The sequence below is a fragment of the Micromesistius poutassou genome (genome assembly GCF_964030765.1).
Source record: "Micromesistius poutassou genome assembly, chromosome: 5".
Lineage (NCBI taxonomy): Eukaryota > Metazoa > Chordata > Actinopteri > Gadiformes > Gadidae > Micromesistius > Micromesistius poutassou.
The window spans coordinates 2,915,801-2,933,397 of NC_140275.1; the positions used below are offsets into that span (position 1 = coordinate 2,915,801).

Here is a 17,597-nt window from a genome sequence, read left to right on the forward strand (position 1 = left end):
GTCGGCCCTAGAGCTTCCAGAAGTGTCATTCAAAGTGTTGTATAAATTATGCACATGTTTAATATTTTAAGTCCTCTTCCCGATGAATAATGGAGTCTCCACAATCTCCTAAATTCAGTAATGACCACAGCCAAGAAGATTTGTTGACACTTTGGGGTTTATTTCTACGGCCATGGTCTAATCTCCTCTTGTCTGATATATTATTCAGGTGAATTATTTGGCCGACGACCAATCGGAGCGATCCAAGCCTCTCCTTCTAAACCCGCTCCGTCCTCTGAGCCCAACGAGGGCCGGACGGTACGTGCTTCTCTTCCGATCAGAGAACACGGCCATGAGTTGTGGTCCCTGGGGGAGTTAACTTGAAGCGTTGGCCATGGCGACACTCCAACCTCACATGTCATCCCCGCCATGGCTCCTTCACCACACCCAGAACCCAAACCTGGCTGTATCTGGCCTCCTTCGCCCCAGTACTCCCAGCGGTAGGCCGTATGAATGGGGGGCATGTTGGGACTCAGGCTGGGTCTGCCCCTACAGGTGGGAGGACTCTAACACTGGTGTAGAACTGAGGGTTCAGTATGAGGTGGTTTTGAACGGAAGAATGCTCCTAGTCGGGGTGACAGAAGAAAGAATATCAACCCAAAATGAGGTGACCTGGACCAGAGTTTCAAGTTCCAGCTGCACTATATAACTGACATTCTCCCAATACGTGACATTTGCTACCTACAACTTCTTAAGTATGTAGGTCATGTATGCAGGCTGGACAGATACCGAAATACAGAAACAGGTTATCTTTGACCTGAGAACACCAAGAAAGATCTGGACTGGGATAGAGAGGCTGCTGGACATGGATGTTCAGCAGGCCAGGAGAATGATGATGAAGAGAACGCAGTTCCTGCGACTGCTGGACCACATGTTTAAGCAGGGGCGCCCCGAGGCAACTACCACGCAGAGCGGGAAAATAGGAGGATGATGATCAGGGCTACAGACGGCCATGTTGGTAGGACGGTGTTGGGACCGGGGCCAGGACACCGGTGTTGGCAGCGGCCCCCCGCTCTGCTGAATGGGATCTTTACTGGCCGCTGGGAGTTACAAGCGGGGTTGGGCCGGTGCCAGGCTGTCTTTATAGAACTTTATTTTCCATCAGCAGTGACAGTAAATTGCCTTTGGATCGAGATGTGGTGATGTGATTTCCCGTTAAAGCTGCTATCAGCAATTTTACTCCACTTTATTTAGATTGAATCATGTTTTGATTGAGTATCACAGTCCTCATTCTGATTAAATTGTGTTTTGATGGAGTGCGCCGGTTCTTAATGCCGTTTGATGCGTAGCGATGGCCGCTAAACAAATGCACCATGAGAACCGTGGGACTCAACCGAAAACACAATCAAAACAAAAGTGGGGAAAACAGAAGTTGGGTGATTGCAGCTTTGGAGGCTAACAGCGATGTGTTTGCGTCTGTGAGCATCTTCTTCTGGTCTCTTGGTGGTAAACAGATGCTGCCTCTTCCAGCTGCTGCTTCTCCGACCAGATGTTGAGTTGTCCTGGGGAAACCCCCCTGGCCTTTCTCCTCTGCTCACATCAGTACAGTGTGTTGGAACTAATAACGTTTCCAAGCCTCTCTGTTTAAGGATAGTAAATGGACTGCATTTATACAGTGCTATTCTAACCAGTGGCCACTCAAAGCGCTTTACAATTATTGCCTAACATTCACCCATTCATGCACATTCACTCACCGACGGCGGTGTCAACCATGCAAGGCGACAGCCAGCTCGTCAAGAGCAGTTAGGGTGATTTTTCTTGCTTACGGGGGTGGAGCAAGGGATCGAACTAGCAACCTTCCGGTTACCAGCCAACCCGATCCACTAGAGTGTCCATTAGACTAATGAATCGATCTCCAACTGGTTTTCTTTTGTCTCGTGGCAGGCCACTTGTTGCCTGATGCAGGGGGCAGGAGTACGCCTCTGCTTACTAATGCTAACGCTAACGGGCAAGAGGAAGCGAGGGGTTTTTCCGCTGAAACAGGCTGAAGGTCCACCAAGCCGTGACTGATGTCAGGAGGGAAAGCTGGTCTGTGTCTCTGGGTCTGTCAGTCTGTGCGTCCGACAGATAACCACTCCGTGGTCGGCCTTCTGATCAGACCTGCTCAGAATGCATGTTAAGGCATTCATGGTGAGATATGGATATGGATATAATTTTCATTTCATTAGGGCTGCCTTGCTCTCTTGGTCAAATGAATAATTGGGTGTATCCTTTGTGTGAGACCTCAGGGAGTAGTAGTAGTAAAATAGCAGCAATAAGAATGGTAGAAGCATTACTAGTAGTAGTAGTAGTAGCAGTAGTAGTATAATAGGAGTAATAGGAGTGGTAGTAGCATTATTATTAGTAGTAGTTAAGTAGTAGTAGTAGTAGTAGTAGTATTAGTAGAATAGTAGTAGTACTAGTAGTAGTAGTAGTAGTAGTAGTAGAAGCAGCAGTAGTAGTATATATTAGTAGTAATAGTATAGTAGTAGTATTATAGTAGTAGTAGTACTAGTATAGTAGTAGTAGTATTATTAGTAGCAGTAGTAGTAGTAGTAGTAATAATAATAGTAGTAGTAGCAATAATGTAGCTGTATCTACAATGTCTCTATTTTTTGCATTCTTTCAATCTGGTGAAATAATTGAAGTGCCAGCATGATGTAACAAGTCACAGATATCGAAGATGTTTGACACGGTGCTGCAAGAAATACGCAGTGCCAAGCCTGCTGTTTACTGTTGCCGGGGGTAACTGGAATTGGGCCACTGGTATCTGCTCATCTCCATGCAGTGATCTGAATTACAGTAGCAAAGATAGAGACCTCTAATCGGGTCAGACTGTTACAGAAAACCACAGATTAAAAAATGCAAGTACTATTATTAGGGGGGGATTGGTGGTGTTCATGATGAAAGGAAGGTTGGATCATTAAATTGTATGTTTATCCCTCTAATTAGTATGGTTACAAATGCTAACCACTGGTACTATTTAACGTTGGCCTTGAGATACTTTGGAATGCAAAGCATCTTGAATCTTTGTATGAATACTAATTAAAGACACTGCCAAAGTGAAGTTTGTGCTGACGGTCAAGGGTAGTCTATCACTTGAAGAGGTAGTTCCCCTGATAATGAACACATACACAGTGACCTCCTAGTTCACCTGATAATGAACACATACGCAGTGATCTCCTAGTTCCCCTGATAATGAACACATAGTGATCTCCTAGTTCCCCTGATAATGAACACATATGCAGTGATCTCCTAGTTCCCCTGATAATGAACACATATGCAGTGATCTCCTAATGCCCCTGATAATGAACACATAGTGATCTCCTAGTTCCCTTGATAATGAACACATATGCAGTGATCTCCTAGTTCCCCTGATAATGAACACATACGCAGTGACCTCCTAGTTCACCTGATAATGATCACATACACAGTGATCTCTAGTGTAGTTCACCTGATAATGAACACGCAGTGATCTCCCAGTTCCCCTGATAATAAACACATACGCAGTGATCTCCAGTGTAGTTCCTTCCTCTGATAATGAACAGATACGCAGTGACCTCCTAGTTCCCCTGATAATGAACACATAGTGACCTCCTCCTAGTTCACCTGATAATGAACACATACACAGTGATCTCTAGTGTAGTTCACCTGATAATAAGCACATACGCAGTGACCTCCTAGTTCCCCTGATAATGAACACATACGCAGTGACCTCCTAGTGCCCCTGATAATGAACAGATACGCACTGATCCCCTGTGTAGTTCCCTGATAATTAACACATATCCACGTATTGATCTGCTGGCGTGCACGATACTAATGATGAGTTATCGGGGACATGTCAACTTCTTACAATCAGCAGAATCTGATCAGTAGGCACGTACCAAAAAGTGTTTGTCACATAAAAAAAAGCATACATACCAAATCATATGATACTAACCTTAAATTGTGCTATATCTTCATCTGCTGCACTATCTGTGTTTGTATTTATTAATGTTTTTGTAGTGTAGTTGTTGTAGTATTTATAGTATATATATTTAATTACCTTCACAGGTGTGTCCCAGTATAACCCCTCTGGTACCCCTGGCCTGCTCCCTGCTGACTCACTACATTAAAAGCCTCTCATAGGACTCTTATTCTGAAACATCCCCTCTCCTTGCCACAAACATAACTCCAACTGTAATATCTGCATCGTTATTTCGAATTACTTTTTCTTGTTTGAGAAGGAGCAGATTTGTCTGTGTTTGTGTTGAAAGGTTTATGCCCTATTTCAGGAGTCCTGGCTCATATATTCTGCTCAGCGTCTGTGTCTAATTCCAGCGCCGCTTAATGAATTATTGAACGTCTATCGCAGTATGAAATTTGATTCTGTCGCCCAACCTTTTCCGTTACACATTTGCTATATTTGTCTTGTCTATTTCAAACTGATGCGTACAAAACAAGATGTGAACCAAAAATACTGTTGTTCATCCTGCGGTAATGCTAATCTCTCACACTGACTCACACTGAAATAATTCTTACTCTGTGAGGAAGGGGAATGGAAAACATAAAATTTACATTACAGGATTGTCTCGATTCAATTCAATTCAATTCAATTTGTAAAGCCCTGAATCACAGGTACAGTCTCAAAGGGCTTAACAGGCCGTATAGTTATGACCCCCCTGACCCTAGCCCCCAAGAGGGCAAGAAAAAAACTCCCATTATAAGCAAGGAAGAAATCTAGAGAAGGAACGCAGAGTGGGGGATCCCTCCTTCCAGGGATGGTCAGGAGTGCATGATTGATGATGGGTGCCATGATTGACATACTTACATACAAACATACATACATACATACATACATACATACATACATACAGGCAAACCATCCTGGTCGGTCCCTGCCTCTACACAACATCACACTCCTCCAGGTCAGGTAGCTACGGCCATGACAGCCCAACTAGCCAACATTGCCCCACCCTGCCTGTGAGGGGTCAACGTTACCGCACATGGGTCCGTGTTCCTCTGATCCTCTCCTCACACGTGTTTAGGGCTGGGTATCGCCGCTGACTTCACAACACGAGTCGATTAGTAAAATAACCTCAAGCCAACCCCTCACAGAGACGGTTCTGTGCCCTGTGGATAGGGCCCGTGTTCCCCAGGACTCTGACGGCTGTGTGCGGACGCGCCGTTCAGTCGGTGTACCGTGCTTGTTTGTTTATTGTGCTTGTTTGTTTACTCGGTCTCTGTTTGTCCCGCAGATGAAGTCGACGGAGGTGGACCAGGGGCTGTTCACCGACAGCTACTGTAGAGTCTGCAGCGCCCAGCTCATCTCAGAGTCCCAGAGGGTAGCACACTATGAGGTACGCACGCACACACACACACACACACACACACACACACATACACACATACACACACACACACACACACACACACACACACACACACACACACACACACACACACACACACACATACACACACACACACACACACACGCATGCAACCACACACACACACACACATGCACGCACGCACGCACGCACGCACGCACACAGCTCATCTCAGAGTCCCAGAGGGTAGCTCACTATAAGGTACGCACGCACACACACACACACACACACACACACACACACACACACACACACACAGCTCATCTCTGAGTCCTAAAGAGTAGAACACTATGAGGTACGCACAGACACACACACACACACACACAGTGACACTCACTCGTTCACTCTGTGTAGCTGTCCTCAGTCCCATCACCATTTCACTCATCACCCCTTCACTCTGTGAGGCTGTCCTCAGTCTCTTCACCCCTTCACTCTGTGAGGCTGTCCTCAGTCTCTTCACCCCTTCACTCTGTGAGGCTGTCCTCAGTCCCCCTCAGCCCTTCATCACCACAGCCCTCTTTGATTTGTGCGTGACAGGCTGTGAGCGATGGCTGCTCCCCGACCAGCTGTCCCCCGCAGTGGATGAAGTTACAGCCGTAGACGAGACTAGGCCGTGTGTGTGAGAACAGCCTCAGTGTGTGTCTGAATGTATCAGTCAAAACTCCATCAGTCAAAACTCAAAAAACTAAAAAGACATTTATAAGGCGGTATGTGCCTCAGGAGGTAGAGCGGGTTGGCTGCTAACCGGAAGGTGGATAGTCTGATCCCAGGCTCCTCCTAGCTGAGTGTGGAGGTGTCCCTGAGCGAGACGCCTCACCCTAACTGCTCCCGACAAGCTGGCTGTCGCCCTGCGTGGTTGACCGTCGGTGTGTGTGAATGTGTGCATGAATGGGTGAATGTTACGCAATAATGTAAAGCGCTTTGTGTTTGTGTAAATGCAGTCCATTTACATTGCACAATTTTGAAATATCCCAGAAGCCCCCTCATAATCAAAAAAACTTCCTGTATGCAAAATACAGCCGAATATATTTGTGTAGTAAAACAATACACACACAGGATCATGGATGGATTGGGTGGGATGAAATCAAAAACAGGGAAGATAAGTAGGTGTCGCTTGTCTATTGAATTAGTGGGGTTTAAATCAAAACACACACCAAAAGCACCAAAAGCCCTTTTCCATCTTCTGTTGTGCTGTTCCCTCCGTTAAAGCAGCAGGTAACACGTCCGCCAGATAAATCATGTTCAGCATATTGGACACACAAATAAACCAATTAAACCAGACATGCAAGGAGCCAATAGGGCAGAACCCAAACTGAGATGACGACGTTAACACATTCATCCCGACGTTTAGCTCGGCTAATAGCTGCCCCCATCTCCCAAATCGTAGGGCCGCAAAAAATAGCCCATTGCATTGTGGAAAAATAAATTAACATACAAATACATGTGGACACCCACCATAAACCAATTCCAGCCACAACAATGTGAGGTACAATATGCATACAGAATGATAAATGTGCCTTGGGTTTGGGGAGAGGTGAGACGGCGGTGCAGTCAGGGAGAATATGGAAAGCGTTGCATCTGCAGAGAGCAGCATACGGCCGGGGAGAGGAAACGCTGAGAGGGAAGGCTGGGTGTGGACACGCCGCCTAATCGAATGGAGCACAACAGAGAGAGGGCGAACACGGGCGGATCACAACCCGGTTATGCAGATTCATCCGGTCGGTTCCCCAAGGAGCTTCATCACTTCTAATGTGGAGGAGAGGAAAGGGGAGCCACAGTGAGAAATGTGTGTTCAAATCGTACCGTTTGTAGACGTTCCTATGAAGCTTCTTCTGGAAGTTCTGTGGAAGTGTATCTTTGGAAAGTGGTTTGAAAAAGGCTTGTACAAAACTCTAAATTGCCAATTTAAATCGTCAGGTTTAATAACCTCACCCCCACCTGCGTGTGGAGAGCGTTTACCTGAACTCATCAGTGGCGGAATCGGTCGAAACACAAACGGCCCGAACCGAACCGCGCAGAGCGAGCAACGTGAGATTCTTTGTCCCAAATTTCAGCGATGGAAAAACTTCCCCGGCACGCGTTCCCCTCGTCAGCGTGACCCCGACGTGTCACCACGCGTTACGTCCTGCGGGCGCTAAAACCGATCAGCACGGAGCAGCGGTGGAGGGGGGGGGGGGCGCGGCGGTGGGGGGTGGGGGGGTGGGTGGGTGGGGGGGGGGGCTGCCAGCACATCACAAATGAATAATTGATTTGGAGAGGGAACAGGGACTTCCTGCCTCCGCTCCGCAGCGTCTCACAGAGCGGAGTGCGTCCACGGGTACCGTGGAGGGTGGAGGTGGGTGGAGGGTTGGGTGGAGGGGGTGACTGGCAGAGTGCGTCCCCGGGTACCATGGAGGTGGGTTGAGGTAGGAGGGTGGAGGGGTTGAGTGGCAGAGTGCTCCCCCGGGTACCGAGGATGACGGAGGTGGAGGGTGGAGGGTGGAGGGGTGAGTCGCTGAAGCGCCGGGAGAGGCGGCCCGGAGAACGACCTGGGGGTCCGACGGGGGGGGGGGTCTGACGCCCCCCCCCCCCCCCCGACAGCAGAGAGGAAGCGAGCTGAACACGCTACTTATGAACGAGGGCGCCGGCATGCGAGTTCACTTGCAACACTTAGGGAGGGGTGTTAAGTTGTTAAGTGTAATAGTTTATGTGCGTGTGTGTGTGTGTGTGTGTGTAGGTGTGTGTGTGTGTGTGTGTGTGTGTGCGTACCTCATACTTTTCTACCCTCTGGGACTCATGAGCTGTGTGACATGAGCTGTGTGTGTGTGTGTGTGTGTGTGTGTGTGTGAGAGTGTGAGTGTGTGTGTGTGTGTGTGTGTGTGCGTGCGTGCCGATGTATGTCAGGCCGTCCTCTACCATCAACAACTACCCTGCCAGTCAGTCAGGATTCATAATGCCCCCCCCCCCCCGCCCTGCGGAGGGGGACGGCTCTCTCACTCTTGCTTTAGTAATTCACACTTCACCATCTCACTCTCACCTCAACCGCAAACAAATTCATTCATTCACTCAGTCACCCTCACTCTCACAGATTCACTCTCCTACGCACTCTCTAAAACAAACTCCCCCGCTCACACACCAGCTCACATACTCACTCTCTTTGTAGCCTCCTAATTACTCTAATTATTATCGTGTATAATAATTCTGTATTTCCCATCAGGGATTAATAAAGTTCAGTGTGTGTTATCTTAATGGCCGCCAGCATTAGCCTAGCGTCGCTACGTTGTGCGAGTCGCGGGGCCCGTTTGCTGAGGACGGCCTGGGCCGGACCCCAGGGGGGGGCCGTGGGGGTCCGGCGCTGGCGATGGGGGATGAGGGTGGAGCGACTGGGAGCCAGAGCTAATGGCTGAATTGAACCAAATTGGAGGAGATTTAGGAGACGTCAGCACCTCATAACCCGTGTCTATTATTAGGGTTTATTCATAATGTCAAGGCTTCCGAAATTAATGATATTCATTAAAAAAATCCCGTCCACCCAGTGAAAATGGACATCACATGACTTATAATGACGCACATGTGGACTGGATATTGAGATGGTGTGTGTCTGTGTGCGTTTTTGTGTGTGTGTCTGTGTGTGTATGTGTTTGTATGTGTGTGTATGCGTGTGTCTCGGCCTATGTGTGTCTGTGGGTGTCTCTTAGTGTGTGTGTGTGTGTGTGTGTGTGTGTGTGTGTCTCAGTGTGTGTGTGTGTGTGTGTGTGTGTGTGCTGTTGTAAGCACTGCTTTCAACAGCACAGCTAGACTTGATATTCAGCTACTTCTCGACAAAAAAGGCAATAGGACAGAGTCTAGCGGGACAGAGAGTAGGACAGAGAGTAGGACAGAGAGTAGGACAGACAGTAGGACAGAGAGTAGGACAGAGAGTAGGACAGAGAGTAGGACAGTGATTGCAGCAGGACAGACAGTAGGACTGACAGTAGGACAGACAGTAGGACAGTGATTGCAGCAGGACAGACAGTAGGACAGACAGTAGGACTGACAGTAGGACTGGGTGGATGGGATTTTTCTTCAGCAGGCCTGTTATTGACGATCTGATCTGCGTCCCCTCCCCTGCTCCGTCTGACCTCGACCACATTGATTCCTAGAGGAGAGGAGCAGCCGATCTGAGCAGATGTCTCGTAATGAGGACCAGATACTCTCTGCTGTCCATTCAGAGACCACCGCTGCAAACGTGGAAATCGCTTGCGGACGGAATGAGAAAGTGACATTGATTTGAAAAAATGCATCGCTACCGATATCGGACAAGTGTTAAGGTCTCGTCTAAGATAACCCAATGTGAAGGCCGGGATAAAAGGCCCCCGTAGTGTTTAAGCATTCCTGGATATTCAATTTATAAAAATCGGAAGTCTTGTCGGAATCTCTGAGGACGATGGCGAACATGGTCAGAGGTCAAGGCGAGCTTGATTTACTGAGTTGTGTTCCTGCGATCAGACTGCTGATACCGTGCGTCCATGGAGACCGCTTGCCCTAACTGACGAGGCCAACGGTGATCGAAATGAACCCGCATTGAGCGGGAAACATGCTGCTCCACGAAGCACCTTTCCAATATCGGATCACGGGGAAAAAGGTCAACGTCTCTTGACGTGCCTAACCTAACAACAGAATCAAAAGCCCCTCTGTCCGACACACACACACACAGGTCACCGGGAGTCACCTGTTCATCGGATCTGTGATTTAAATCCAATTAAAGCGACTCTCACTGAGCCGTCGCGTGCCAGGCCCGGAGCGGATGTGCTGTGACAGCAGTCACACTGCCAGACTCTGTACACCCTCGGTACTGTTGCTGTCACTGACACCGAGAGTGAGAGAGAGGAGGAGGAGGAGGAGGAGGAGGAGGAGCAGGAGGAGAGGATCAGAGGAAGAACTCCAAGCGTGAGAGAGAGGAGGAGTAAGGGATGAGGAGAGGAAGAACTCCAAGAGTGAGAGAGGAGGAGGACGAGGAAGAGAGGAGGAGAGGAGGAGAGGAAGAACCCCAAGAATGAGAGCGAGGAGGTTGAAGAGGACGAGGCGGCGAGGAAGGAGACAGTTCATATCACGATCCTCCCCTTGCGCTGCGTTCTGCTTCATTAGCCGCCCCCCGTCCCAGCGTTTACCCCCACCCTCCCTCTGATCCCCGGTGTGTTGGGCCAGGGAGTGATGTTCACCGGCTGCTCCTCCATCACCAGCCCCGCGCTAATGGAAAGGAGACTGTATCCATCCTAACCGCCGACGAGAAGCATTTGACACCGCTGGAGCACGAATCGCTGCGGAACCGGCGACGGATCATTCCGGAGATCAAGTGGCTGTCTGGGAACCAGCCAGATGTGGTTGATGATGGAGAAGAAGAAGAAGAAGAAGAAGAAGAAGAGGAGGAGAGGACGTTTCTGTAGGGTTTCTACGTGGGTGGAAGACGCTGTTTCCATCTTCTCTTCTCTCTTCTCTCTTCTCTTCGGGATTCATAACAATAGTAACAATCATGATAATCTTATTAAAGTTGACGCACGAACGTGGTGTAGAGGCGGTGACATTGTTTCCCAACAAGAGTCCCTGTTCAGCTCAAACCCCTGAAGAGCTGGAGCCCACGCTAGCACTGAAGCTAGCCCTGAAGCTAGCCCTGAAGCTAGCCCTGAAGCTAGCACTGAAGCTAGCCCTGAAGGTAGCCCTGAATCTAGCACTGAAGGTAGCCCTGAAGCTAGCACTGAAGCTAGCACTGAAGCTAGCACTGAAGGTAGCCCTGAATCTAGCACTGAAGGTAGCCCTGAAGTTAGCCCTGAAGCTAGCACTGAAGGTAGCCCTGAAGCTAGCACTGAAGGTAGCCCTGAATCTAGCACTGAAGCTAGCATTGAAGCTAGCACTGAAGCTAGCACTGAAGCTAGCCCTGAAGGCTCGTTGAGAGCCTCTCGTTTGGCTCTCAACGAAGGCGGTCACACTTTCTGTTCCTCTCCTCCCCGTGACCCTGGCTTTGCTCTTGTCTTGTCTTGTCTCGTCTCGTCTCGTCCTTACTTGAGAGACTCTCCGCACTGCTCTCCAAACTTAAATCATCATGGATTTGATCAAATGGTCTCTCAACGCCGTCGCCGTTGACACCGTCTTTTCGACGAAACACCTGGGTTCGGGGGAACCCGATTGTCCTGCCGGAACGTTCGCAGCTGGATACACGAGGGATGCCTGGGGGGGGTGGCAGCTTGTGTGCCTGGCGCCTCTTTCCGTGGAGGACGTGGAAGACATCTACATATTTGGAATCGTATTCACGGGTCTTTTGCTGATTGGAATAGGCATGGCCTGGATGCATCGGGTAAATGAAGGTACGCGGTCAGCTGTTCATTGCCCCACAGGGCTGCCCGTCATGATTGATACGGTGGGCAGAGCTGTCGGCACTCTGAATATGACTATGAAAAGCAATACGGATAACATCACGATCATGATGGAGAAGCTCACGGCTTTGCAAAGGCAAGGGGATCGTTCTGGAGACCGGCATGGACTTGGAGTGTAGTCGCGCAAATTGGAATGCGGCTACTCGCCCTAAAACCAAACAACCCTAATCTTATCTTTTCAGCCCCCCACCCCCAACCAGCACTGGCCTCGGCCAAGGCCTCTGCTGGAACAACATCTCCCGGATGAGCACTGCGGTGTGACGCTCTCTTTGTGCCTCCCTCCCCCCCACCCCGCCGACACCTGCTGATTTGACTCTTTCTGGGACATGATCAAGGCTGTCTCCATGGCAACTTGCTGTGTTATCGCGATGACATTCTGCGGCTGAGACACCGTGGTTGTGACGTCGGGCGAGCGACTCTTCAGGCCTACGCACACGCGAACTCTTACACGGATACAGATACGCAATCACCCCCCTCTACCCCCATCCCACGCCTTCGCCGCTTTTGGTTTCCCCCCCCAGTATGACAAGACGGGTCTGTGTCCAGTGCCTAACGGCTGCAGAGGGCCGGGTGGCTGCTTGCCTGTACTGGTTAACCCCCCCCCCCCCTCCCCCTGTTGCAGGTCTTGTGTTCTCATGTTGTGATTATGTGCTTATGTGCTGAGGTGTTTTTTTCCTGTTCCCACACTGTAACCCCCAGACTACACTGTAGGAGTGTAGTCTGGGGGTTGCCCAGGCCCGGTTCTACGGGGGTGCATAAGCATGCATTGCACCCCCAAAAAAATTGTTTGCACCCTCAATTGAAAAAAGGAGGGAGTGAATTATTATTATTTTTTTATAAATATGATAAAAAAAATAAAACACTTGCTCACAAAACTAATTGTTCCATTAAATACTGTTGTTTGCTGCATTTATTTTGTTCACTAAACCGATAAGAACATTATTATTATTATGACAGGTGCGCGTGAACTGCGCCCCGTCCGGCGGCGCTCACGTCAGTGACATTAAACTTCTTCGGCAGCAACAATTAGGCATTTACAATGGATATCCGAAAATAAAAAAGAACACAGCAAAAGAATCCAATACATCAGACAGTATAACCGTTGTGAACACTAGCACTAGCAACGCTAGCTCAATCCTGCCCGACTCGCTGCCTTTGCCGGCGCCGCTCTCACTCCCGGACAAGCAGCCTTTGCCGGCGCCACTGTGTTGTTCATAAGAACCCATAATTGCCAATTGTGTTTTGATTGTATTTATTTACAATCTTGTGAACTTTAAGAAAGGCACTATGTATTACTAATTACTTTTTGTGAAAATAACATTCCTAATTGGGTTTTATCTGTCAGCATTAAAAGTTTTGGGCAGCAGAATAAGCACTTATTGACATTAAGTGGTTCACATAAAGGTGCATCTCATAATATTAGAATATCAGGGAAAAGCTATTTTTTTGTAATTTAATTCAAAATGTTCCATATAATCTAGATGTATTAGACATGAAGTGATATATTTCAAGCATTATCTTGTGAATGATAATGTAAAATTATTTTGTGACATTTAGTGGTTCACTTATATAAATACAGAGCATGTTTTATGTTTTATGTTTATGTTGTTAAATGATTTGGTCTCACAAGGCTACAGTGCTGCTTGAAAGTATGTGAACCTCTTGAGCCTTTTCAAATTTGATTTAATTTAACCATTATTAATTCATTCTCATATCCAAAGCTTGGATATCAATAAGCTAACGTTGCAGCTGAAATGTTCTCCACATCACAAGACATGATGTGATACCATCTTTTAAGCACAGTAAATGTTTTTGTCCCAACATGTCAGTAGAACTACCCAGAAGTGCTTGTCAATCTACTGGTAGAAAGGCCTGTGTAAAAAGCGAAGTCTGAACTGAAGCTGGGTAGCTGGTTTTACTATAGTACTGGTGCACCCCCTGTAATCTCAGATGCACCCCGGGGCATTCTGTTCTGGAACCGGGCCTGGGGTTGCCTCTTTTTTTCTCCTCCCTCTCCTCATGTCTTGCTGTACTTTTCTCTTACCCTGTCTTCCGGTCCTGTCTACCCCATGTGTGTTGTGTATATATGTGGGACTGGTCGATGGCCCATTTTCGTTGTGCATGTACTTGTACTTGTACAGTGACCGGGGTTATTATCAATAAAGGTTTGTTTGAATTGAATTGAAGGTAGCACTGAAGGTAGATCTGAAGCTAGCACTGAAGCTAGCCCTGAAGCTAGCCCTGATGCTAGCATTGAAGCTAGCACTGAAGCTAGCACTGAAGGTAGATCTGAAGCTAGCACTGAAGCTAGCACTGAAGCTAGCCCTGAAGCTAGCACTGAAGGTAGATCTGAAGCTAGCACTGAAGCTAGAACTGAAGCTAGCCTGGGAGTGTCTGACCGCTCAGATCCTCCAACCGACGTCAAACTATCTCACCTTTGACCCCGTCTTCCCTCTCAAAGCACGTCCAATCGGCTTTGACGTTCTAAAACCGACGGATTCTAAACAACGACACTTTCCCAATCTAAACCTAAACAAACACGATCCATGAGTGAAGCGCCTGGACCGCCGTCCATCGCCCGTTTGACTCATGGACCTGGAGTCCAGTGCTGTGGGGCTCACCCAGCGGGTGCTGACCGCACCCACCCAGAGTCCAGCGCTGTGGGGCTCACCCATCGGGTGCTGAGGCCTCACACCGGTGAGGAGGAGCTGATGTTCCTCTGCTCTCACCCCGTACCTCCACCACCGCGCTCCGCACTGATCTCCTCTCAGAGTTTAATTACAACCTGCCCTCGTCGGGCCAATTTGAAGAGGCTTTATTAATTAGGAAACTCCTAGAAGACCAGTTGTTAGTGTGTGTGTGTGTGTGTGTGTGTGTGTGTGTGTGTGTGTGTGTGTGGCTGGGGGTGTATGTGTGTATGTGAGTGTGAGTGAGTGTGTGAGTGTGTGTTTGTGTCTGTGAGTGAATGTATGTGTGTGTGAGTGAGTTTGTGTGTGTTAGGGAGTGTGTATCTGTGTGTGTGTGTGTGTGTGTATGTGTGTGTGTGTGTGAGTGAGTTTGTTTGTGTGTGTGTGTGTGTGTGTGTGTGTGTGTGTGTGAGTGTGAGTGTGAGCGTGAGTGTGAGTGTGAGCGTGAGTGTGAGCGTGAGTGTGAGTGTGTGTGTGTGAGTGTGAGTGTGAGTGTGAGTGTGTGAGTGTGTGGCTGTGTGTTTGTGTTTGGGTGAGAGAATGAGAACGAGTCTGAGTGTACGTGTGTGTGTGTGTGTGTGTGTGTGTGTGTGTTGAAACGCGGTTAGTGTGTACAGGGATATTTGCGACGTTCCCCTCGGCTCCAGAACGATGATTAAACAAGCCGGGAGAAAAGGCTTCAAATCACTCTGACACACCAGCGATTAGCTGATGAGGCGTTTCAAATTGAAACGGTGTAGTGCGCCGACTCTGGAATGAATACCTCCAATCTGCATGAGTCAGCGCCTAATCCCGCCACTTGGCTAAGGCTTTTAAATCCAGAGTAGGATGAAAGCCGCTGTAGTCGCGCCGCCCCCCGCCCCCCGCCCCCCCCCCCACTCGGTACCCCCCCCCCCCCACCACCACCCACCCACCCCAGATCCACACAGGATCTGGGGAGATCCAGGAAGAAACACGTTCTTGCTGTCAAACCGTTTCATGTGCGTTCGCACGTTTCTCCGGTTTGGCCGTTCTGGAGGTTTGAGTACGGATGTGGTTTAGAGGAGGGAATGTTTGATGTTTCATTTGTGTCAGGACTCCGGAATACTTCGGGAATACCCCTGGAGCACTGAGGCATCGTTGAGCATCAAAACATGGAAGCAGTTGAAGCACGCCGTTGTGTGAGGCGTCGCGTGGGAGATATCTCCCATGATCCATCTGGGAATGGGAGGACGTTTAATGCGTCTGTGTTTTGCTACTTACTTTAGTGTGTGTGTGTGTGTGTGTCTGTGTGTATGTGTATGTGTATTTGTGCGTGTGTGTGTGTATGTGTATGTGTGTGTACGTGTGTGTGTGTGTGTGTGTGTGTGTGTGTGTGTGTGTGTGTGTGTGTGTGTGTGTGTGTGTGTGAGTGGATGTATTTTTGTCTGTGTATGTGAATGTGTGTGTTTACGTGTGTCTGTATGTATCTTTGTGTATGTGTTTACGTGTGTGTATGTGTTAATGTGTCTGTCTGTGTGTGTGTGTGTGTGTGTGTGTGTGTGTGTGTTTACGTGTGTCTGTATGTATCTTTGTGTATGTGTTTACGTGTGTGTATGTGTTAATGTGTCTGTGTGTGTGTGTGTGTGTGTGTTAGGGGTGTAACAATGCACTCATTCTCCAATGGTTCGATGCGCGTTTCATTTCGGTTCATACCGAAAAACACTCTGACACTGTGAGTGTCTTGTCCTGATGTTTTGTGTTGAGTACCACAATGGAAATAAGTCAAACAATAAGTTGATTTTGTTTTTATCCTCCATTGTATTTCATGTATTTTCATTTGTGTAAGGCATTTGTTTGATACAATTTAATAAATCTAATCAAAATCCAATTGTTTAATAAAAATAAAATAATAACTGCTGTACTGAAAAACATACCGAACCGTGACTGAAAAACCAAGGTATGTACCGAATCGTGACTTTTGTGTATCGTTACACCCCTAGTGTGTATGTGTTTGTGTGTGTGTGGGATTGACCTTCACCACGTCAGTAATAATGATGGGTGGTCTCATCACGGGTGGTCTCATCAGCGGGGACCGGACTGTGAAGGGGACCCCCACCTCCAGGTCTCAGTCTGGTCTCAGTTTGATTCCTTATTATTTATAGTTTATGGGAATAAAGAGCAGAATCCTTCATGACTTCATTACTATCATAGTAATAGTGTTGTTCCCCTGGAGTGGTAGATGGTTCCACGCCGGTTGCTGCCCTTGCTCGAGGGCCATGTCTCCCCCCGACGCTGATGGGCTGCTGATCGTCATGTCGATGGGTTTCAGTCCCGAATATGTCAGGCAGCGCACTCGGATCCATGGTTGTACACGCTTCGTCCCGGGAAGAGAGACCCGGTCCAGGGGGAGAGAGAGACAGAGAGAGACAGAGGGAGACAGAGAGAGACAGAGAGAGAGAGAGAGACACACAGAGAGAGAGAGAGAGAGAGATCCTCAGCCAGGGAGAGAGAGAGAGAGAGAGAAAGAAACTGGGCCAGGGAGAGAGAGGGGGAGCCTCAGCCAGGGGAGAGAGAGAGAGAGAGAGAGAGAGAGAGAGAGAGAGAGAGAGAGAGAGAGAGAGAGAGAGAGAGAGAGAGAGAGAGAGAGAGAGAGACCCATCCTGATTGTACACGTACACGTACATTTGTCAGAAGAAAGAGAAACAACACTATATCTCTGTCGGTACAGTAAGGATGTTCATAGAAACAAGTGGCAGCACTTACAATCGTCAGGTTAACTCATTCCCTGTGTACAATAGAGATAGCTAGGATAAGATGCTACAAAGTGCTAAGTAAATTTTTTAAGTGCCAGGACTTACAACACACAATAAGTGGGTAAGAGGGGGTGGGGGGGGGGGTAAGGGGAGTGAGGCTATACAGAGTCTTCTAGGTGAGCTCTGAACAAGTGGGTCTTGAGTCTAGCTGTAGGAGCAGGCGGGACGTCCAGACCCTGACCTCGTGGTGACGTGCTCCTCATGAGAAGGAGATGCCTCGGGTAGAAGCACCGATCAAAGGCGACGAACAGAAAACGATTCACTCCTGACGTCGTTTGAAAAGAGTTTCCAAACTTTAAAAGTTGAGAACAAGTGAAGTGGGGACAGGAGCGGTCTCGCGGGGGAACATTGCTCTTC

General features: G+C 48.4%; 1 protein-coding gene across 1 annotated transcript in view; it reads left to right on the forward strand.

Annotated features, from left to right (window-relative positions):
- The window catches only part of LOC311343949 (zinc finger matrin-type protein 4-like), a gene marked incomplete at its 3' end in the record, with an annotated part of 60,271 nt that overhangs the window by 9,866 nt on the left and 32,808 nt on the right, over positions 1-17,597 (forward strand). Inside the window, exon 2 of the mRNA XM_084468905.1 lies at positions 5,256-5,357. Within this exon, the coding sequence (XP_084325031.1) occupies positions 5,256-5,357 (102 nt within the window). The remainder of the gene's footprint in view (positions 1-5,255; positions 5,358-17,597) is intronic.